This window comes from Chiloscyllium plagiosum, chromosome 26 (assembly GCF_004010195.1).
Source record: "Chiloscyllium plagiosum isolate BGI_BamShark_2017 chromosome 26, ASM401019v2, whole genome shotgun sequence".
Classification (NCBI taxonomy): Eukaryota; Metazoa; Chordata; class Chondrichthyes; order Orectolobiformes; family Hemiscylliidae; genus Chiloscyllium; species Chiloscyllium plagiosum.
Window position 1 is genome coordinate 6106304 of NC_057735.1, and position 23729 is coordinate 6130032.

General features: G+C 41.9%; 1 protein-coding gene across 1 annotated transcript in view; it reads right to left on the minus strand.

The window, feature by feature from the left end:
- Window positions 1-1750: 1750 nt before the first annotated feature.
- Window positions 1751-23729, minus strand: part of mfsd4aa (major facilitator superfamily domain containing 4Aa) — a 61164-nt gene continuing 39185 nt past the window's right edge. The window contains exons 5-10 of the mRNA XM_043716380.1: window positions 12214-12329; window positions 11284-11457; window positions 10340-10487; window positions 8376-8446; window positions 6312-6435; window positions 1751-2632 (exon numbers count right to left, since the gene is read on the minus strand). Coding sequence (XP_043572315.1) covers window positions 2580-2632; window positions 6312-6435; window positions 8376-8446; window positions 10340-10487; window positions 11284-11457; window positions 12214-12329 — 686 coding nt within the window. The 3' untranslated portion in view covers window positions 1751-2579. The remainder of the gene's footprint in view (window positions 2633-6311; window positions 6436-8375; window positions 8447-10339; window positions 10488-11283; window positions 11458-12213; window positions 12330-23729) is intronic.

Sequence of the window (23729 nt, forward strand, 5' to 3'; positions counted from 1 at the left end):
TTTTAGTGTCAGAAAAATGACAAGCCCAGTTAGACTAGATAGAATTATAGTTAAGTGCAGAAGTAAGCTTGCTGTGGTTGGTCTCAGGAATGTTCATTAACCCCAAACACAACAGTACCTCTCCAATTGTGATGAAATTCATTTCCATTTCTAAATAGAGATTAGCTTATTCTTCTGAAACTGTCCACGAACTGATAAACATGAATTTGACTTCAAACAAATGCAACCAGATTCTGACATTTAACTTGCTAAAGCAATACAATCTAATCCACAGTGAAAAGGTAAAGAAGTGGCACGAGGTGAATTGCTTCATTGGAGGGACAGTACAGACGTGAGGGCAATAATGGCCTCCCACAAAAAAATATGAACCCATCTGAATGCATATTTGGTAAAAGGGTTAGGATTTTGCTGCAATCCAGCTCATCCAGAAGAACTATCAAGAACATCATAGAATTTAATCTTCCCTTTGTTGAATGGTGTTCATACTATAGACTGGAATTCTCCTGTAATGCCTGACCCAGTGTGACATTGGGTTACATTTCTCACCCACCCAATGGTAAAGGGGTTGCTGTCAGGTCATTATATTTAGCACTTTTCCTTCTCTTTAACGCTTAAGGTGAGATTTGAGTACAACACCTGTGCTGCCACTCCTGCACAGTACACTTGAGAGGAGTGCTACAACATTAGATCTACCAATCCTTTAAGGAGTAAATCTTTTGCTATCAGTTGATGGCTATCAAGAAGTTCTGAATAAGGGGTTGACCATTTAGGATTTAGATGAGGAGCAACGTCCTTGCAAGTCTTTAACTCACATACTGTGGGTAACCAGTTGCCCTATCATTTATTCATTCTCAGGATGTGGGCATCAATAGTTGAGTCAGCATTTATTGTTCATCCCTGGTTAGGGAATGGTGAGGGTGAGCTGCCTCCTTGAACTGATGCAGTCCATGTGCTGTAGTTAGACCCAAAATACTGTTAGGAAGGAGACTCCACAATTTCAGTCCAGAACTGCGAAGGAACAGAGTTATATTTTCAAGTCAGGATGGTGAGTGGGGCTTGGAAGGAAACTTGCAGGACGATATGTTCCCATGTATTTGCTGCCCTAGTCCTTTGAGGGTTGAGGTTGCAGGTTTGGAAGGTGCTGTTGAAGAGTCTATGAGCACACTCAAGTCTGACATCAGTAGTGCTTTGATACTATGAAAATCAGAGGCTTGGACAAGATGATGGACTTAAAGGAGAAGATCAGACATGAATGATGAAGCCCTCAGTAGGGCTGAATGGCCTCCTGCTCCTATTTCTTATGTTCTCCTAGTATCTTTGCAAATTTTCCTCCCTCACCCAATCTAGTGAAAGTAATTAACAAAGTTACCCATATTGTATACCAAATAGTTGCTGCAATCTTCACATTACAACAGTGATTACAGTTCTCTGTGTGTCCATGTACAAGTCTTTCCTTTTCTACTCCGTAGCCCCCATTGTGAGAATGGAAGGATACCAATACACAAATACTTAACAGACTTGCCAGAAATTCGTCTCTCTGCTATAACATTGGACTTATCATCCAGAACATGGTGGCTCAATTCCCACCATGGCAAGAAATTGAGTGTAGTAACTCTGGTAAAGACTGGGTCAGCACCAATTGGAAAAGAGCAAGTATAGATGTTGTTGTAAAAACCCAAACACCAATAGCCTTCGGGAAAGGGAACCCGCAACCATAACCTGGTTAATTCAGTTGCAGATTGTTGCTAGCAAAGCTGACATTAATTGCAATCCCAAGATTCAGTGGGGAAAGAAATGCTGGTGGGTGTTCATCTTGGAGTGCCACAGTCTCTGTGGCATAAGGACCGTCTACATTTGCAAAGTCCCAAGGCATTGAAACAATATCTCAAGCCCCACAGCAGCATGGCTGATTCAGCAAATCAAATGGACAGTGAATGCCATCTTGCAAGCCTCAAACACGCTCACAAAGAGATGAAAATACAATTAACCTTTAGCAGAGTTACAGACCCCTTTAACTTGAACTGTCTTCCATTAAGAAATAGAAAAAGAGGAACTTCAGGCTAATGCATTAAGATTTTGTACATTGGCATCTACTTTACAAACCTTCATTTTTACCAATAATGAAATTGCAACTAAATGTTCCAAGTTCTCACTATATTCACATTTGGCAATATATTTTAAACAAACAAAAAAGAGAATTAAGCAAGATAGATCATTTACCTGATAGAATCAAGTGTGTGTTTTTTTTAAAAAACAGTTCTACTTAAAAAAAAAACTTGAAGCAGTTAATTCAGGTTCCACATGATTATTACGGTGATCTCTGGTACATTATACCTTCAATGTCCATTCTCTTAGGAAGTTTACTGCAGCCACATCAATCAGTGAGACGTATCAGTTAAAGCAGAAGTATAGACAAAAGCGACCTTGCCACTTCTCAAATAGGCGAGGGTGGCTGCGTGATGATTTAAACGCAGCAATGTCCATTTTTAAAGCCTGTACTGGCATTCAGTCTATTCCAATGTTGCATTACGTCCGTTCAGAAATAATGCATGTTACAGTGGCCGGTCGCTTGCTAAACCTCAGCTCTGGTATGAGAATTTTGACTCCTCTATCGTGCCTGTTTTCGAAGGTGCTGAGGAAATAAAGACAATGGGATGTGAAAAATGAGCAGCAGCTCTTTCAGCCCCAGAACACATTGACAAACATTGTGTGGTGAATTAACTGAGCAAAAGTATAACATATGAACATACAAATTATTAGGGGTAAACCATTCAGCTCCTCCAGGCTACTCAATCATTCAATAAGATTGAAGGTACAATCAGTCACAATCAAGGATTTGATTGTCCCTTCAACTCCACATTCTCACCTGTCCCCAGTAACCATTGACTCTATTGTTAGTCAAGAATATATCTAGCTCTGCTAGGTATTCAATGATCTCCACCACTGCACATGTTAGGGAGGAGAATGTCCAAAGACTCATGACTCTCATAGAAAGAAGGTCCTCGTCTTCATCTTAAATGGTAGACGCTTTCCTTTTTAAACTGTGTCCCCTCATTCTAGTGACATCCTGCTTTAGTACTCTCCATGTGTCCCGAAGAAATCCACCCTGGATATATTATTTTCCATTGGGCAGAAGATGCAAAACTTTGAAAACATGTACCAACAGCTTCAGAAACAGCTTCTTCTCTGCTCTTATCAGACTTATGAACAGACCTCTCATATATTAGAGTTGATCTTTCTCTGCACCTTCCCTGTAGCTGTAACACTATATTCTGCATTCTGCTCTATTACCCAGATGCACTTACACTAAACAATCTTTTCACTGTATCTCAGTACATGTGATGGGGAGTGGTGTTTTTGGTTAGGGATAGCATTACGGTTGTACTTAGGAAGAATATTCCTAGAAGATTATCCTGTGAAGTTATATGGTGGAACTGAGGAATAAGAAAAGGAAGATCACCTCGTGGGGATTATATTATAGTACCCCACTAGTCAACGGGAAATTGAAAAGCAAATATGTAAGGAGATCTCATATCTGTAAGAATGATAGGGCTGTAATGGTGGGGGATTTTAACTTTCCAAACATAGACTGGGATTGTCATAATGTTAAGGATATGGAGGAATTTGTTAAGTGTATACAAGGGAACTTTCTTAATCAGTGTGTGGATGCAACCACTAGAGAATGAGTAATATTTGACCTTCTGTTAGGAAATAATGCAGGAAAAGTCAGTGGGGAGCATTGATCATAAATCTATTAGTTTTAAAATAGTGATGGACAAGGATAGAACTGATCAAAAATTTACATTCTAAATTGGAGTAGGGCCAATTTTGACTGTATTAGACAGAATCTTTAAAAATTGATTGGGGGAGGCTATTCACAGGTAAAGGGACATTTGGGAAATAGGAAGCCTTTAAGAATGAGCTAGCTAGTGTTCAGACACAGTATGTTCCTATTAGTGTGAAGGGCAAGGCTGGTAAGTGTAGGGACTGCTGAATGACTAGAGAAATTGAGGCTGTGGTCAAGAAAAGGAGACATATGTTAGGTATGGACAAGTGGATTGAGTGAGTCCCTACAGGAATATAAGGGCAATAGGAGTGTGCTTAAGAGGGAAATAAGGAGGGAAAAAGGTGATATGAAATAGCTTTGGCAAATAGAGTCAAGGAGAATCCAAAGTGATTCTGTAAGTACAATAACAGCAAAAGAGTAACTAAGGAGAGAATAGGGCCTCTTCAAGACCTACATGACCATCTACGTGTGGAATCACGGAGATGGATGAAATATTAAACAAATATTTCACATCAGTGGTTACTGTGCAGAAGGACATGGAAGCCAAGGGATTTGGGAAAATAAACATTGACATCTTGAAAACAGTTGATATTACAGAATAGGAGATGTCGGAGATAGCATAAAGGTAAATAACTCTCCAGGACATGATCAGGTATTTCCCAGAACTTTGTGGGAAGCTAGGGAAGAAATTGCTGGGCCCCTTGCTGAGGTATTTGCATCATTGATAGTTACAGGTAAGGTGCCAGCAGACCAGAGGTTGGCTAACGTGGTACTTTATTTAAGAAAGGCTGCAAGGAAAAGCCAGGAAAGTACAGATTGTTGAGCCTTAGTCGTGGCTAAGTTGTTGGAGGGGATTCTGGGGGACAGGGTTTATATGTATTTGAAAAGGCAAGGACTGATCAGTGATAGTCAACTTGGCTTAGTGCATGGGAAATAGTGTCTCACTAACCTGATTAAGTTTTTTTGAAGAGATGACAAAAAGATTGATGAACGCAGAGCTGTAGCCATTGTCAGTATGGATTTCAGCAAAGCATTCTATGAGGTTCCACATGGTAGACTGGTTAGTAAGGTTAGATCACGTGGGATCCAAGGGGAGCTAGCCAATTGGTTTCAAAATTGCCTTGAAGATAGGATACAGAGAGTCGTGGTAATAGAGGGTTGCTTTTCGGACTGGACGTCTGTTACCAGTGGTGTGCCATAAGGATCGGTGCAGGTTCCACTGCTTTTCACCCTTTATATATATGCATATAGGAGGTACAGTTAGTAAGTTTGCAGATGACACTAAAATAGGTGCTGTAGTGGACAGTGAAGAAGGTAATCTCAGAATACAGCAGGACCTTGATTAGATGGGATGGACCAAAGAGTGGGAGATGAAATTTAATTTAGATAAATGTGAGGTATTGCATTTTTGTAAGGCAAGTCAGGGCTGGACTTACACACTTAATGGTAAGGTCCTGGGGAGTATTGCCAAGCAGTTTCTTGAAAGTGGAGTCACAGGTAGACAGGGTGGTGGAAAAAGTATTTGACATGTTTGCCTTCATTGGTCAGTGCATTGAATCGAGGAGTTGGGACATCACGTTGCAGCTGTACAGTATATTGGTGAGGACACTTTTAGAATACTGCATACAATTCTGATCACTCTCCTATAAGAAAGATGTTGTTAAATCTGAGAGGGTGCAGGAAAGATGTACAGGGATATGGCTGGGACTGGAGGATTTGAGCTATAGGGAGAAACTGGATAGGCTAGAGGCAATTTTCCCTGGAGCGTCGGAGGGTGAGTGGTGACCTTACAGAGATTTTTAAGATCATGGGGGCATGGATAGGGTAAATAGCCTAGGAAGGCGGAGTCCAAAACTAGAGGGCATAGGTTTAAGGTGAGAGGGGAAAGATTTAGAAAGAACCTAAGGGTTCACACAGAGACTGGTGCATGTATAGAATGAGCTGCCAGAGGAAGAGATGGAGCTAGTACAATTACAACACATAAAATGTATCTGGATAGGTATATGAAAACAAAGGGTTTTGAGGGATATGGGCCAAATGCTGGCCAATGGGACCAGGTCAGATTGGGATGTCTTGTCGGCGTGGATCAATTGGACCAAAGGGTTTGTTTCCATGCTGTATGATTCTATGACTCTATAAACAAATCAAATTAGAAAGTATTCTTCACACGAGGAATTGTATAAATTTAGAAGCCATATCAATGCGTTGTCATCTGTCCTGTTTACACAAATCCTCAGGCTATGTTCTGTCGGTGGATTAGTAGGAGGATTGCAGAATTAATGGGAGTGGGAGTGGGGATGCAAGGCAACTGATCATAACTCCTGTAACTTGAGGTCATCCAAAATAGCACTCACATTTCCAAAATTTCATCAAGAGAACCTGAGAAAAGGCCCCATGAAATTTCTGACCAAGTCGAGATTGTTGAAAGTGCAAATGGCACAGTGCAGACCAATTTCTAGGTCAAAGTCTAATGTTCTGGAATAAAGGTCTTCCCTGTTGACTGACCCAGTGACTGTCTGCTTACCTGCCATGGTCTGATGACTGTGTAGTCTGTGCACCAGTATAAGAACCAGGTAGAAGAGAAGAGCAAGACAGCCAAACGTTAGTCCGCACACAAGAAATATATCAGTTTCAGGTGACTGAATAACCTGAAAGGAATCACAAGTTGAATTAGTCAACATGTTGTAAAATCGATGGTCAACAAAATCAGAAAGAGGCCATTTTCAATCTCCATGAAATTATGGAACTTAGGGCAGGGACTAATCCCTGACTGACCTCATGTCTTTTTATTCCTGATGAAGGGCTTTTGCCCGAAACGTCGATTCCATTTTCAATCTCCATGAAATTATGGAACTTAGGGCAGGGACTAATCCCTGACTGACCTCGTAGTGTGTATGATCAACACTAACTCCTTCCCACCCACTTTGAAAAGTTGGACATTACGCAGAAGAACCTTCTGGAAGTAAAGTAGGATTTTCTCCTGCAGCTCCTAAAACAGCTCTCCATCTCACCCAATCAATCAATCTACTTTTTTCTCCATGTCCTTTGAAATGTGCCCTCTCCAAATATTTATCCACCTCCACTTTTCAAGCCATCATGGGTTCTGCTTCTAATATTATTGCCTCATGTCTGAATAACATTCTGTATGGAAGAGATTACTCCTGATTTGCCCCTCTCCGCTCACCCTATTTAGTTTTGGTGATTAACTTAAAAATATACATGCTTTCACCTACATAGAGCGTTCAGAAAAGCCAGAATTATTCTCTTCAGGGGAGGTTGAGGTATGAAATTACATTGTGTTCAGGTCGATAGGGGAAAACGGTTTCCACAGGCAGGTGGGTCAGAAATCATAGGATGCAGATCTAAGACAATGGATAACAGAAATGCGGAGAGAGATAGGAGTTTGTCTTTTCTCTGTGACACACCTGTCATAAAGTTCTGGATTCAAATCCAACTTGGTACTCAAAGACATAATGCCTTATGATATTGGAGTAGAATTAAGCCATTTGACCCATTGAGTCTGCTCCACTATTTGAAATGTTGATGTTTCTAAACCCCACTCTCATGCCTTCCTCCTGTAACCAAGAGAAAGTGAGAACTGCAGATATTGGAGAGTCAGAGTTGAAAAGTGTGGTGCTGGAAAAGCACAGCAGCTCAGGCAGCATCTGAGAAGCAGGAGAATTGATATTTCAGACATAAGCCCTTCATCTGCCTGAAACGTCAACTCTCCCAGTCCTCAGATGCTGCCTGACCTGCTGTGCTTTTCCAGCACCACAATTTTCAACTTCTCCCCATAACCTTTGATTCCCTTACCAATCAAGAATCTCTGTCTTTAATGACACTCAGTGACTCGGCCTCCACAGTCCTCTGCAGCAGTGAGTTCCATAAATTCACCACCCTCTGGCTGGAGAAACTCCTCCTCATCTCAGTTTGAGGCTGGGACCATGGGTCCTAGTCTCTCCTACTAGTGAAGACACCTTCTACCCATCCTCTCGGTATTCTGTAAGTTTCTATTAGATCCCTCTTCATCCTTCCAAACTCTAACAAGTACAGACCCATGATGGGAAGTGTACTAGCTGCCTTGGAGACTGATGGGAGTAGGTCTGATGACTTTACGAACGGAAGGAGATAAATTCTGGAAAGCAGAAATGATTTAGAGTGATAGGACAAAGCTGGGGAGTGGGGCTAACTGGGGGGGGGCTCTGCCAGCAGAGACATGATGAACCAAATGGCCTTCTTCTATGCTGTTTGGTTCTATCCTCTAGTGAATGACTGATCAAACAGTATAACAGGTGTTTTCCCATTTTGCCTTATCAAAGCTCCTCAGCATTTTGAATACCTTTGTCACATCCCTTACAGCACTTCCTCTGTTCTACTGTAAATCCAGTTTCCAAGTTGGAAAACATCCAATAACAATTACTCGGATTTCAATAATGGATACATTAAAGTTATTAAGAAGTTTCCACAAGCCTTATTCAAATACCATTTGTAAACCAATCTGCTTTAATTCCTTTTGGGTGCCTTGAATATAAGCTGTTAGATGTGTTGGGCATAATTTCTATTTTTAGAAAAATAAACATTTACTCACTGATCCAACAAGCATCTGGAGGGCGAACTCACCGATTCCCGCCCCAGTCACCAGCACAGTTGTCGCACATCCTAACAGATGAAGTTAAAAGAAACAATTAAGAACTATCCAATTGGCTTCAAAGTACGTATAAAGATAGAGTTGTGAAGCATCCTGAATGCTTTCAATCACCTAGCAGAGTCAGAGATGAAACCTCTAGAGTTTTCTCCCTGATCACACTCCACAATTAACCTCCTGGGAGAGATTAAACAAAGCAATGTCACTTGGGGATAACAAGCGCTTGACTAGAATCCAAGATGTATAAATTGTATTTCTGGTACACAAAGCATTGGAGGACTTCAGAAGGACATATAGGCAATGGAGAGAGTGACATCTATCAGAATGATACTGATGCTCTGAGGTTTAGTCCTTGGGATTAAATGATCTAGTTTCATTGACATCTTCGAGACGTTAAGGAGGTCAGAGACAGACAAATAACCTTTTCTGAGGAGTCTAGAATCTAGGTCTTTCAAGATTGAAATTAGAAAACATTTCTTCACACAAAGGTGGAAATTTGGAATGTTCTTCCATAAATAGCCACCTGGATTGACTGTTAACTTTAAAACAACGACCCATGGATTCATTCACAGGATGTGGGCATTGCTGTCTCTGTTACTTGACCAAGGGCAGTTAAGAGATAAATCCATTGCTGTGGACCTGGAATCATATGTAGTATAGATCACGTAAGAATGGCAGATTTCCTTCCCTAAAGGGCATTAGTGTCCAACAACAATTGGCAGTGATTACAAGACGACTAGGCTGCTATTTTTTAATTCAAGATTTTATTTTAAAAGTTTGAAATCATGTTCACCATCTGCCATGGTGGGTTCTGAGCTTCCATATGCCCACACCAAAAGCCCACATCTCAGATTACCAGCCCACTACGCCACTGCCTCCCCTCAGCAAAATGTCTTTGGAGATTTGGGACAGAAATGGGATACATGGAGTTAGGTAAAGGTAAGCTATGACTTCACAGAATGAATGGGAGCCTCCTGTTCCTATGTATCTATAAGCCTGGATTTTAGCCCAGTTTGTCTGGCAGGAAGGGTGTGAGAGGGACACTCAGCGATGGTTGGATGGAAGCTGCTTTGAAGAGTAAAATATTCACAAGGAGTGAAGTTATGATAAACCTGCACAGGAATTCGACTCAGCTGTGGTAAATGCAGAGTGTACAGAGTTTTAGTCGCCATGCTATAAAAAGGCAAAAGAAACATTGGGAGAGGTGCAGAAAGGATTCAGCAGAACAGAGAGAATACAGCTTTCATGAAAAATTAGTTCGATACAAAAAAACTGCAGATGCTGGAATCCAAAGTAGACAAACAGGAGGCTGGAAGAACACAGCCAGCCAGGCAGCATCAGGAGGTGGGGAAGTCAACGTTTCAAGTACCTGGCTGGCTGTGTTCTTCCAGCCTCCTGCTTGTCTACTTCGAGAAAAATTAAGCATGTTGGAATTTTCTTTCTTTAGTAAAGAGAGGACTTGGAGGAGAACATACAATAGGCTTTAAGATTTTGTAAGGTTTAGGAAGCATAAATCAAAACACGGGGCTGTAAAATCACCAATAAGTACATGAGGGAAATAAGGAGAAATACATTTACTCAGACGGTGGTTAAAGTTTGGAACATTCCATTATAGAAAGTGATTAAAGAAAAAAGGTTAGATACTTTCAGAAGGAAATGAAGTGTGCACATGAGAGAAATGTAAACAGCAGGACAGGCTGAAAGGCTGAGATGAGGCAGGAGGAATGGCAGAAGACTCATACAGAGCATCAATACCATCACAGGAGAATTGAACTGAAAGGTCTGTTTCTGTGCTTTAAATTCTATACTTTGCACAGCTTAACTTATGCGATTTATAAAGGAATGCAAATTCCCCGGCAGTGTAATAGGAATTAAAAGCACAGCATCTGGCAGGCGGTGCAACGAACCTTGGTAATTCAAGATGTCTTCAGTATAAGCCAACATACTGGGAAAGGTGCTGCTCAGGAAAAAACCCAGAAGTCCTGTTCCCACATAAAGACAAACAACACTGACTGGGAAACACAGCATCAGGACAAAGGTGCCAATGATTCCACCCTGCAACACAGAAAGCGCAAACATCAAAACAATGTTTTTAAATGATATATAGAATCAGGAATTTTGCCAAAACGATTACAAGAATTAGATACAGGAAGACAAAAATAGAAAAATAAAACAACTTCTGTTTTTGTTTCTGATTTCCAGCATCTGCAGTTCTTTTGATTTACAGATAGAGGGAGAAATGGGTGCACTGTAGTCATGGATACTTCAAATACTGAGATGAACAAATAATGTACACTCTGCTCATCTCAGAGGACAGGCAGACTTCAGTTTACTGGCTAGTCTAGAAGCCAGCACTTCTAACAGTGCAGCATTCCCTGGGCGTTGCAGTCGACTGACAGCCTGGATTTCTATGCTCAACATTGAAGAATGCCGTAACATGACCACCCAACTCCTATACTCAACGCGCTGACCAATAAAGGCAAGCATCCTGTCTGCCGGAGAAAGACAGCTAAGGTCTTGAGTCCAATATGACTTCTTTGGAAGAGCCGGGGGGAAGATAGGGAGAAACAGCAGTGATTTTAAATTTGAAACATGCTGCGATAGAAAATGGTCAAATAATAGCCTAGATACTGGTAGGTTACTCAAGCAAGTGCACAGCACCCAATTATATATGTTAATGAGGCTTCCACTCATTTCTAAACAGAAGACCACAGAGGGGAAATAGAATATAACAGTGACAACTCTGAACCCTGTCTGAAGCTGCTGTATCATTGACACTAACATACAAACAATAGCAAGTGTCATTAGTTAGGTTAGTGAGAGAGCAAAATTTGGTGTAAAAAATACTCACCAGGTTTATAAACACCATAGTCACAGGTTTTAACTTTCCAGATACTGGAATAGAAGCCAGTCTGCCCAGGGTGATCGAAGCCCAGAAGAGACTGCTGAGGTAGCCAGCTACCCTCGGCTCAATGTACAGAGGTTTCTCCACAGCATAGGTATATACAAACCCAGAGTACTCTCCCTGTCAGAGATCAAATACACGTCAGGTACATTGTCACTAAACTCTACAGCTTTATTTCTCTACACCATCAACAACCAATAAGACAGGCTCTCCAAAAGCAGACTCAGTCTTGCCCAATCACAGAGTGTGAAGGCCCTCAATCCTTCCCCTTCCTTCTTATCTAGTGAAATCTACACTGTCTGTCTATTTCTCCACCTCAGTCCCTCCTATTGCCTGTACTAACTTTTCCATTTCACTATCTTGTCTCTCCCCATATCCAGTCCATCTCTCCACCCCAACCCCAAGTCCACGCAGGAAAGTCTCTCCCCTTCTCCATTCCACACAGGAAATCTGTCTCACCTATCACTCCCTTCAATCTCAGCCTGAAGGTCTCCCTCATCTCACTTCCCCTCCCTGCCCCTGGCAACTCCCGCCTTTTCCAGTTGCCAATCTTCTTCCCCTCTATGGCAACTCCCCCAGTGCAACCCACACCCACTGTCTACACTCCTAGTTGTTGATAGCTACCTATTTGTCAGCACCGCGCCCCATCCCAATCCCAGTTCATGCTGGGGCCCTCCACTGTTTCCCTGCCACCCACCCCATTTGTTTGCCGCACCCTCCTCACTGCATCTCCTGACACAGCCACTCCACAGAAAGCAGCTCACTGCTTTCTCAATATGAGTTTGCAACAATTAAATGAACATGCATACAGGAAGCAGGAATCTCACAGGGTTCCTTCTCTTCTCACAAGACACCAACAAAGGAGCGGGTACGTACCAAAATCCCGTCGGTCATAAAAAGCACAACAGCCCCAATAATGTGGACAACAAAGAAAGTACAAGGAGCTTCCTGAAGACGCAGTCCTTTGAGGCAGTCGATAAGACCATCAGGCTCTGCAAATGGAGGAGAAGAAAAATAACAAAGATTTCATTTACAGACGGGAATGGCTACATAGAATATACAATACAGCAATAGGCCATTCGGGCCAACTGCAGTCCATACTGGTGCTCTATCCTTTTGAGGACAAGTCCATCCCTCTGCAAGGAGGTTGCCTAAGGCTGACCAAAACAATTCAGCACTATGAGCACCAAGACAAAGTTTATGACCACGTTATCCTGTTATCACACCCGCTCCATTAAATTCCACTCATGGCATCAGTCTGGCTACACTTTTACCTGGGGCAATGCATTGTGAGTTTAAATCTCAATCCAGAGTTCAGAGCTCGGTAATCTGGGTTGAGATTTCAATAGTGCTACCGAAGGAATACTGCACTGTCAGAGATGTGACTTGTTTGGATTAATTTTAAGAACTGCCAACTCAGGCATGTACCGAAGGGGTGCAGAGGAGTTCTCCCTGGTGAGCTTGCCAATCTTTAAATCGGCATCATGCAAACAGACCGGTTAATCATCATCACATTACTACAGGCCATTCTGTTATAACCTATGTTTCATAAAGCAATTGGCAAACTGGGGACAGTTTCTACAGTGCCAACTTTTAAAACATGATTACATTGCCAATACTTTAAGCGCTGTTTCCAAAGCATGAGCTTGCCCAAGAACGCAACCATCACATTACAGAAGAACTGACTGTATCTGTAGCAGCTTGCTGTGTGCAAATTGATTGTCACATTTCCTATAAAGTGCAGTTCCTGTTCCATTACAAGTGCTATACTGACTGAAAAGTGATTTGAGATCGTGGAAGGTCCAACATAAATGCATGTCTTTCTTTAAGTTTCATGCATCTTTATGATTGATGTCCTTGGGCTATTTAGAATTCACCTTGACAGGATCCTGATAAAAACTAACAACATGAGCAACTCAGCATTCTTGAACACTCTTCTTCTGCTAGCTCTACTGCTGAGAAGGACTAGAAAAATTGGAAATGCCTGCATTTCTGAGTAAGGTTACCAACTTTGGTTGAGTGTATTCCTGGGAGGTTGTGGACTGATCCTACTCCAGAAACCTCAGTTTGCAACTAATTTTGAGGGCTCTTGTGGTACAGAGGTGGTCCTCTGGGCCAGAGGACATGGGTTCATAGCTCCACCTGTTCCAGTGGTGTATAAGGTAGGCAAGCAGGAGATTGGAACACTACAGCAAGCCAGGCAGCATCAGGAGTGACTTTCCCACCTCCTGATGCTGCCTGGCTTGCTGTGTTCTTCCAGCCTCTTATTGGTCTACCTTGGATTCCAGCATCTGCAGATTTTTTTGTCCCTAACTAGCGGGGTGTAACAACAGGTTGATTGTCCAGCATCTATGCTGAAACTCGGATACAACACTGCGTCATCGGAGGTGGCTTTTTGTGCGAGACCCTCGCCATTCTCTCAAGGTGAATGCAAAAGATTATGTGGTGGTATGTCAGAGAGGAGAAAGGGAGCTCTCCCCAGGGTCCTGGCCAAAATTCATCAATGTTTAAGCAGCATCACTAAATCCGATTATCTAGTCATTAACACATTGCTCTTTGTGGGATCTTACCATGCACATATAGACTGCTCTCCTGTCTACACGACAGTGGTCACACTTCAAGAGTATTTCATTGCCTAAGAAGCTCTTTGGGGGTAGTGAGACACTTTAAGTCTTTCCTTTTCCTGGATATATTTCAGGTACAAGTATCTTTATGATAAACTTTGGATATCGATGAGATTTCAAGATGGTAGTGATCCCAATGAAACAAAAATAAAGAACTTCACTAAATTCCATTTGAAGGTTGAAGCATTAGGTGTTTCTCCAGCCCTGATAAAATCAAGGAGCTAACGACCGGTTTGCAGTTTCACAGTCACCAGATAAACTGGCTTCAAACAGCTTCACACCGTTTCAAAACCACATCACAAACAATAATCATCTGTCATCTAACCGAAGTGGTGCAACACAGAAAAAGGTCATTCACCTCATCCTGATCTTTGCCAGCTCTTGGAAAAGAGCATTCCAATTGGTTCCACATTCACCTGCTTTGTCCCCATCACCCCTAAATGTTGCCCTGTCTGGTCAGATAGCCACAGCTTTGCTCTACACAAAAGGGAGATCTAAACTTTCACTCTAGGTAAGACAGGAACATCAATGTGGCCTGGGATGTTATTTGTTGCAAAATATTTGTTAACCACAGACCTCATTCCAGTTGCTATCATACCTTGCTTACTGTAAACACATATTGTTGTATCTCCACCCTGTCATTGTAATCTCTCTCTCTCATTTTTCTTCAATATACTCCTCCTCCATCTTCACCTCCTGAAGATAGAAAATGGTAGTTGGGGTACAGATTTTAAGCAACCTCTCTGACAGTGTTATGGTTCCCAATATCTCGTTGTCTAACTTGGTATCAAAATGTAGTTTTACTCCCCAGTGAAGTGCCTTTAGAGGTTTTGCTGTGGGAAAGCTTCTCTAGAAATATGAATATTCAACCATACAAATTAGGAACAGGAGTAGATCACCTAACCCCTCCAGCAATAAGGCCGTAGCTAATCTGATTAATCCAGACTCCCCGCTACTCCCAATAACATGTCACTCCCTTTCAAATCAAGAGTCTTTCCATCTCTGCCTTAAAAATATTCCAAAGTCTCACAAACTTCAAGGGAAAAAAACCTCCTCATTTCTGCTTTAAATAAGCAATCTTTTATTTCCCCTAGTTCTAGATTTTCCCACAAGAAGAAATATCCTCTCTACATCCACCTGCCAAGACCGTATACACTTGTCGTTTTTTTTTGTAACCACACAGACAGGATCTCGATGTTTCATCTGACTAGCCATTATTTTCACCTGAACCTAATCTGTCAGCACCCTAATACTGTCACCACGCCCGTGTGTGGCACAGTGGTAGTGTCCCTGTCCCTGGACTGGGAGACCTGGTTTCAAGTCCCACTTGCTCCAGAAGCATGTAATAATATCTCTGAACAGGCTGATTAGAAAAAAATGGGTTAAATTTAAAAAAACGTCACCATCATCCAACTCATTGGAGAGAGATGACTGATGGTGGTTTAACCTGAGGGTCACCATGCCTCAGGTGAGGGGAGACCTTTAGAAGGAAAGTCTTTTATGGTCATCTCAGCTGGTGCAGGAATTGAACCCACGCTGTTGGCATCACTCTGCATTGCCAACCAGATGACTGAAATAACTGCACTGAGGCCAAGTCACCCTTTATTTACTTGTGCACAGTACACTGGCTGTTGCCAGACAGCTCCAAGTCAATCCCTGAACTGAGGAGATTGTAAATCCCCTGTTTATTTCTGGGTTTTTTTCTCCTTATAAGCCCCCACGCTACTGCTAATCAGCAGTAGTGCTTATTTTAATCCCCTGTTTATATCTGTCAGCCTGGACCCCCTGATTGGCCCAGGTTAACAACTCCAATCAAGGATCTCAGTCAACAAAATTGACCTGGTTCCAATCACGACACTGACTGAACTAACACCCAAGCAATGATGATGAAAGAACAAATTTGCATTAATCTCGCAAATTCTCAGATCATCCCAAAGCACTTCACAGTCAATGATGTAATTTCAAAATGTTATCACTGGTGTAAAGTAGGAAAATCAGCAGCCAATCTACACATAGCAAAATACTGTAAATAGCAATGTCTGATAAATAACCAGATAATTATGATGATGTTGTTCGAGAACTTAATGTTGGTCAGTCCAATGCTCAAGTTCTCTGTTACGACGTGCCATTGGAATTAGCTTTTCTACCTCAGCAGTAAGACAAGGCTTTCATTCAATGTCCCTTTAATAAAGTGCCACCACAGTGCTCCCTCTGCATCACACAGAAATGTTTACCTGGGTTACCTGTTCAAGAGGAGAAAGTGAGGTCTGCAGATGCTGGAGATCAGAGCTGGAAATGTGTTGCTGGAAAAGCGCAGCAGGTCAGGCAGCATCCAGGGAACAGGAGAATCGACGTTTCGGGCATAAGCCCTTCTTCAGGCATAAGCCATTCGGGCATAAGCCATTCCTGAAGAAGGGCTTATGCCCGAAACGTCGATTCTCCTGTTCCCTGGATGCTGCCTGACCTGCTGTGCTTTTCCAGCAACACATTTCCAGCTCTTACCTGTTCAAGACACTGAGTGAGTCCTAAACCCACAGCCCTCTGACATGGAGGTGAGAAAGCTACCAACTGAACTAACAACATTCCTCAGAGAAACTACTTTATGGTACAATGATATATGTAGGTTAGTTTTTATCCTTAATGGCACTTATGACATTCTCTCAAGTGCCAGAAGGGTCAAGATAAGAGGTTGCATTTAGTTGCTGAGCAACCACAGCTTGGCTCACTGGATGTGATCAGTGACACTGACTGTTTAAAAGGTTGGGTTTACAAATTATCAGTCCACACAAATCCAGTAGGTCACTTAAGCCTTATACCTGTTGGCAAGAAACACAATAGACTTCACCCTAACAATGGCTTTTTAGTCAATGACCTTTAACCAAAATAAACTTCACATCACCTCCTACTTGTGTGCCTTGTTGATGCATTTCAAATAAAAACAAAATTTCCATTTCCATAAGAGTTTGTATGACCTCAGGATGTTCAAAAGCAATTCACAGACAATGAAGCTTTTTGGAAACGCAATCACTTCTAAATCAATAGCTGCATCTCAGCAAAAGTATTTAGAATATCCACATCATTACCTGCCCTCTCCCAGTCCTTCCTCATTTTAAGTCATTTGTTCATTCAAATTAATCTATTCATCCAAGAGATATGGACGTCACTGGTTAGGCAGCATTTATTGCCCACCTCTAATTGCTCAGAGGGCAGTTAAGTCAACCCCATTGCTGTGGGTCTGGAGTTACATGTAGGCCAGACCAGGTGAGGATGGCAGATCTCCTTCCCTAAAAGGACATTAGCGAACCAAGTAATTTTTTTCCCTCTAAAAATCGACAATGGTTTTGTGGTCATCATTCGACTCTTAATTCCAGAATTGTTATCGAATTCAAATTCCACTATCTGCCATGGTGGGATTTGAACCAGTATCTCCAGAACATTAACTGAGCTCTGGATTAATAGTCCTACAATAATATCACTTGATCATCACCAACATGAACTCCCTCGCGACTCAAGACTACCAAGCACCTGTTCCTAGAGCTGGGAATAGGGTTTCTGGGGATTGTCAGGCGCTTGGGTGTTGGGATGTGATGAACATGTACCTTTAAGGGGCTGTATCCAAAACATTGTCCGTCACTACCTCCTGTTAATGGAATGAAGCAGCAGTCCTATTGGTCAGACATGTCTACACAGCCACCCAGTTAGAACTGTTGGCATACAGTCTAATCTCGAAATAAAGAACCCACATTATGACTTTGCCAATTCTTGTTGTGCAATTAGTACACAGGTGATAAACAGAAGAATATGATGCTAGGAAACAGGAAAACCTCAGTCAGCCCCAAATTTAAATCAGGAGAGAAAAGAGCAGCTGGAGGGAATAAGGGAGCAACATGTGGAGTGTGAGTAAATGGTTATCCCTAAAACTTAATTTGTTTATTGATCTTGTATGATGAGGTACTGGTTTTCCAGATTTTCAACCTCTCTGGTTAGTGGGGCTTAGCAGTGCAGGCAAGAGATATTCCTTACTAAATCCCTACAGTGTGGAAGCAGACTATTCAGCCCATAGAGTCCATACCATCCTCTGGGGAGTATCACACTCAGACCCTCCTATGCTTGTAACCCTGCATTTCTAATGACTAACCCACCTAGCCTGGACATCTTTGGATTGTGGGAGGAAACCAGAGCACCCGGAAGGAAACCCACACAGACACAGGGAGAATGTGCAAACTCCACACAGACAGTTGTTTAACAGTGGAATTGAATCCAGGTCCCTGGCACAGTGAGGTATTAGTGCTAACCACAGAGTCACCATGCCCCCCCAAACTCCTACGGATCTGATCATTGGACATTTGACCACAAATCAGAATTTTTTAACATTATTCATTCATTAGATAAAGAACATTGACTGGCCATCCTGAATTGCAGAGAGAGTAGTTAAGAGTCAACCACAATATTGGAGTCACATGTAGGCCAGACCAATTAAGGTTGGCAGATTTTCTTCCTTAAAGAATATTGGGGAATCAGGTGGGTTTTTCTGACAATTGACAGTGGTTACATGATCACTGTTAGACCAGCTTTTTGAAAAAAAAACATTGTTACTGAATTCAAATATCATCATCTGCCTAGGCTTCAGGATTACTGTTCCAGTGTCAGTGGCACCATATCACAGCCTCCCCTAGAATGCCTGGTCACTCGAAGAATCCCGACAGTGCAGAAAGAGGCCATTCAGCCTATTGAGTCTGCGTATTCAAGTCTCTCTCTGCCAGTCGCTTTATGGTACAGTGTCTGAAGTAGGGGAACCGGGAGAAGGAGGATGGATTATTGTTCTGTGATGTTGGCATGCCCAACAGATTCATATTCCAATCCTGTGAGATCCCGTGGCTAATTCACAATGTTGGGTAATCCTAGCTCACCACACTGCTAAGGAAATACATTACCGAGAGTTCCAACAAAAGTACTCTAGGACGAGAAGTGGGAAGAGGCCAAGTTATTGAAGTTAGGGTTGTCCTTCTTAAAGCAGAGAAGGTTAGGAGGAGATTTAACAGAGCTGTTCAAAATCAGCGAGTGTTTTCATATGGTAAATAAGATAAATTTAGTTCCACTGGCAAAGGGTTTGGTGAGTACAGGTTAGCAAGACTTGCATTTATATGGCACCTTGCAAAACCACAAGACAAGCACCCCAGCTGGACTAGTTTGAGCAGTTCCGGATGCCTCACTACAGGAAGGATGTGATAGCGCTAGAGGGGGTACAGAGGAAGTTCACCAGAATGTTGCCTACGATGGAGAAATTGAGTTGAAAAGTGTGGCGCTGGAAAAGCACAGCACGGCAGATAACATCGGAGACGTTTTGGGCATAAGCTCTTCATCAGAAGTTGAGAATTAAGGTAAGACTAGACAGGCTTGGATTGTTTTCTTTAAAACAGAGAAGAATAAGGGGGGGGGTAGGATTGAGGTGTAAAGAATGTGAGGGGTATGGACAGGGTGGATAGAGAATTGCTGTTCACCTTAGTTGAGGGGTCAATCATGAGAGGGCATAGTTTTAGGGTAAGGGGCAGGAGATTCAGAGGAAATTTGAGAAAAAACCTTTTCACTCAGTGGGTGGTGGGAATCTGGAACACACTGCCTGGGAAGGTAGTGGAGGCTGGAAAACTGACAACCTTTAAAAAATATTTGGATAAGTACTTCAAATATCATAACATTCAAGGATATGGGACAACTGCAAGAAATTGGGATTAATGCACTTTTAGTGGTAATTACGTTAGTGCAGATTTCTTGGTAATTACGTAACTTCAAAAGTAGCCAATTTGCATGTAGCAAGTTAGCTCAGTTAGCTGGAAGACTTGTTTATGATACTAACCATGTGGAGAAAGTGAGGACTACAGATGCTGGAGATCAGAGTTGAGAGTGTGGTGCTGGAAAAGCACAGCAGGTCAGGCAGCATCCGAGGAGCAGGAGAATTGATGTTTCGGGCATAAGCGTCCATTCATGACGAAGGGCTTATGCCAAAAACGTTGATTCTCCTGCTCCTCGAATGCTGCCTGACCTGCTGTGTTTTTCCAGCACAACACTCTCGGCATTAACAGTATGAGTTCAATTCCTGCACTGGCTGAGGTTATCATGAAAGGCTCTCCTTTTACTGAGGTGTGCTGATCCTCAGCTTAAATCATCACTAACCATCGCTCTGTAAGGAGAAAGCAGCCCTATGGTCTGATAAGACTAGGGCACCTTCACCTTTACTGACCTAGATAGATTTTTACAACAATCTTAGATGGTAATCTTTTATTCAGAATTGATACAACCAGTGAACCTGCCGAGTCCGCCCCTCCTGAAATAAGTGCACACAGTAGGTGTGGTCTCACAATGCCCTATATGGGCGGCAAGAATACCACACATTTACACTCATCCCTGTTTTAATAAAAGCTCACTAGTCTGCTCATTGCATGAACAAGATCAGTTGTTAACTGGGTGAAATCTTGACTGTGAATGGCGGATGTAAATCCTGTGTCCTTGACTGTACATAACACTGCCAAGGGCGTGGTGCTGGAAAAGCACAGCAGGTCAGGCAGCATCAGAGGATACCTGACCTACTGTGCTTTTCCAGCACCACACTCTCGACTCTGATCTCCGGCATCTGCAGTCCTCACTTTCTCCTGTATGCAACACTGCTGCTATTTAAACATAGCAGACTGCATCCAGCTATTTACACAACACAACTGCAATGTTTTGCAAACAGGTTTGAAGATTATCAACCTCCCTCACCTTTCCTGATGCACCACAGTGTGTGTTCACCATTCAGTTCTAACCTCAATGGTTCTCACCAACCGCACTGCAAGAATTGTTCCATCACCAGGAGCTTGCTGTGCACATTTTAGAAAATATAACAATGACTAAACTTAAAAACATACTTCATTAGCTGGACACTGCTTTGGAATGTGCTGAGGTTGCAATAGGTGTTACAAAAATGCACAGTCTAATTCTATAAACAGCCATGTTAACAGTAATGGGGGAGATGCCATACTGTCCCCCCTTCTTGGAATGAGTGTTGCATGTGCTAAGGTTCAGTACTTTTTGGAAAATGTATAGCACACTGAGCCAGGAAGATGGCAGCCTTATGGAAATGCTGCTGGTTATGAACCCCAGTGACCTCAAGCTAACATTCCGGGCTCCTGGGTTGAAATCCCACTATGCAACTGGAGATTTCACTCGAGTTTTAGAAAGACTATTTGGCTCTGCACTACCATCATTCCACCTCACCGCCCAGTTACATCTTCCATGTTCATGTCTCATTCATGTAACCTTGTACTGTCCAAGACAGCTCCACGTCACCTCATACGTGGCCTTTACTCCATGATCATATCACAGCCACTCACCCAGTACGCTCTGGGGCATGAGCTATGCAAAGGTCTTTTTTTTAAAAATTCCAGACAGGTTAATATAAATCTTACATATACATATTTAATACAGTAAAATAGCCCTCATTAATGAAACACATTCAAATATTGAGAATCCCCTCCAGCAGTCAATCTACTATAAAAACAAACTTTGATTCAGTGACCATGTCAGACAGTTTGATCCTTTAATACCACTTTAACACTGTCAATTAAATGTGAACTCAGCAAACAGCAAGATCATACAAACAGCTCATTATAGCCCATTGATTAATGAATAAAAATGACGGAATGTGAATGAGGGAAAACTCCTCTGAACTTCTTTGCTAAAGTTCCACAAGAGTTTTGATGCCTAGCGGAGAGGGCAGATTGATCTCTGGCGAAACATTTAATCAGAAAGACTCTCTAGCACTCGCCCAGCAACTGCATTTTATGCACGAGACTCTGGAGGGGGGGTTTGGACCCACAATTTTGTTTCACAGAAGCAGATTTTACAAAGACGCATCATACAAAGCCAAGAGGACAATTCCATGTAGCCACACCGCAGCAATCTTCAATGCTTTGAGAAGCAAGAAGACAGGGTGAGAGAGCAGGAAGATATTGTAAAGCATTTTAGAATCTAGGTAACAGTTAAAATCTATTATTTTTAAATCTAATATCATGGAATATAGGCCAAAACATATCCAACAAACTGCAAGGGATTATTATCATTTGGACTGATAATAGTTCACTAAGTATAGCATTGAACAAGATAACTGCCAAAGAAGAGTGTGAAGTTCAGTCTATTTGTTTAACAAGTGTAATTAGCATGTTCTGTGATAACCGGTTCATATCTCTTGTTGGTACAGATTGACCACTCTGGAAAGAAAATTTAAGTTCTCATCTTTAACTGCCTACTTCAGCAGCGTTCCAGAGAAGTGATGGCAATCCGCCAACCCTGTACTCACAAACTGAAAACAACGTGAGGGAGGTGTATGAACTTTCGGGAAGGTAGATTCTGTCAGAGGCACAGCAAATAATCACGAGCCTGTACCTGTGTATACCATCTCTCCCCTCTTATTCAGGGAAGGTTTAGGAAAACAAACTTTAAGAGATTGTTTCCAAGGGACTGTGGAATTCAGTGGCATGATGGATTGTAGAAACCAGAGCTGCTTTCCTTACAGGAGGCTGGGGTAAGATTTGACAGAAATATTCAGAACTAATGAGGGTCTAAAATAGGCCAAATAGAGAGAAACTGTTACCATTAGTGGAAGGATTAAGAACCAGACCATATGAATTTAAAATAATTGGCAGATGAACAATCAGTGACATGAAGAAAACTTTTGTTTTAATGCTCTCAGTGGTTATGATGTATAATGTGCTGTCTGAGAATGCAGTAATGATAGAGATGGACAGGGTAGTGGCAATATCATAAGATTAGCTGTCTTTGATATGGTTACTGAATAGAAGTTTATTTGTTTTTATATAGATTGACCACTTGAGGGGGATTCAAAATCTTTGAATACGTTTCACGAATGTGTTATTTTACAGTATTAGGCATGTAGATGTGACAGACTGAGCTCGTAACCCAGAACCCCAGGCTAATGTTTTGAGGACACGTGTCAAATTCATACCACGGTGAAACTTTAATTCAATACGGTTCTGAAATAAAAGTTGCCTAATGGCAGCCATGTAACTATCATTGTTTAAAGACCCATCTGGTTCACTAATTCTCTTTCAGTAAGTGAATCTGCCATCCTTATCCAGCCTGGTTTATACTTGACTCTAGACCCACAGCAATGTGATTGACTCCTGCCTACCCTCTGGGGAATTAGGGATGGTCAATAATTGCTGGCCACATCCCAGAAATACATTTTTAAAAAACAATTCAACTATTGGTTTCAAAAGAGAATTTGATAAGCATCTGAAGAAAAAGTGTATGTGGGTCTCCTGGATAAGAGTGAGGTTGTATGACTAGCTGGGTTGCTTGTGCAGAGAGTGGGCATGGATTCAAACAGTGAGTGGGCTCTTTCTGTGTCATAACTATTCCATGATTTTATGTATATGTTGCCAGTTCTCTATCTCTGCATTTCACAAACATACATAGTCAAAGTCTTCTGCTCTGGTGTTTTTCACTCACCTTTCTCTGTCTCTCAGACCCAATAGTGCCTACAACTACATAGTACCTTTCACAACATCACAATGTCCCAAGGCATTTTTTGGTCAATGAAGTGCTTTTGAAATTTAGTTCCTGTTATCACGTCAGAAATCCAGCAACCAATTTGCAAATGGAAATCTCCACAATAGTAAAGCAGATAATGATCAGATAGTCTATGGTTTTTGGGAGATTGGCTAAGAGACTGAATAGAAGCTATACTATCTTTTTTAAGAAAGTGCTTGGAGA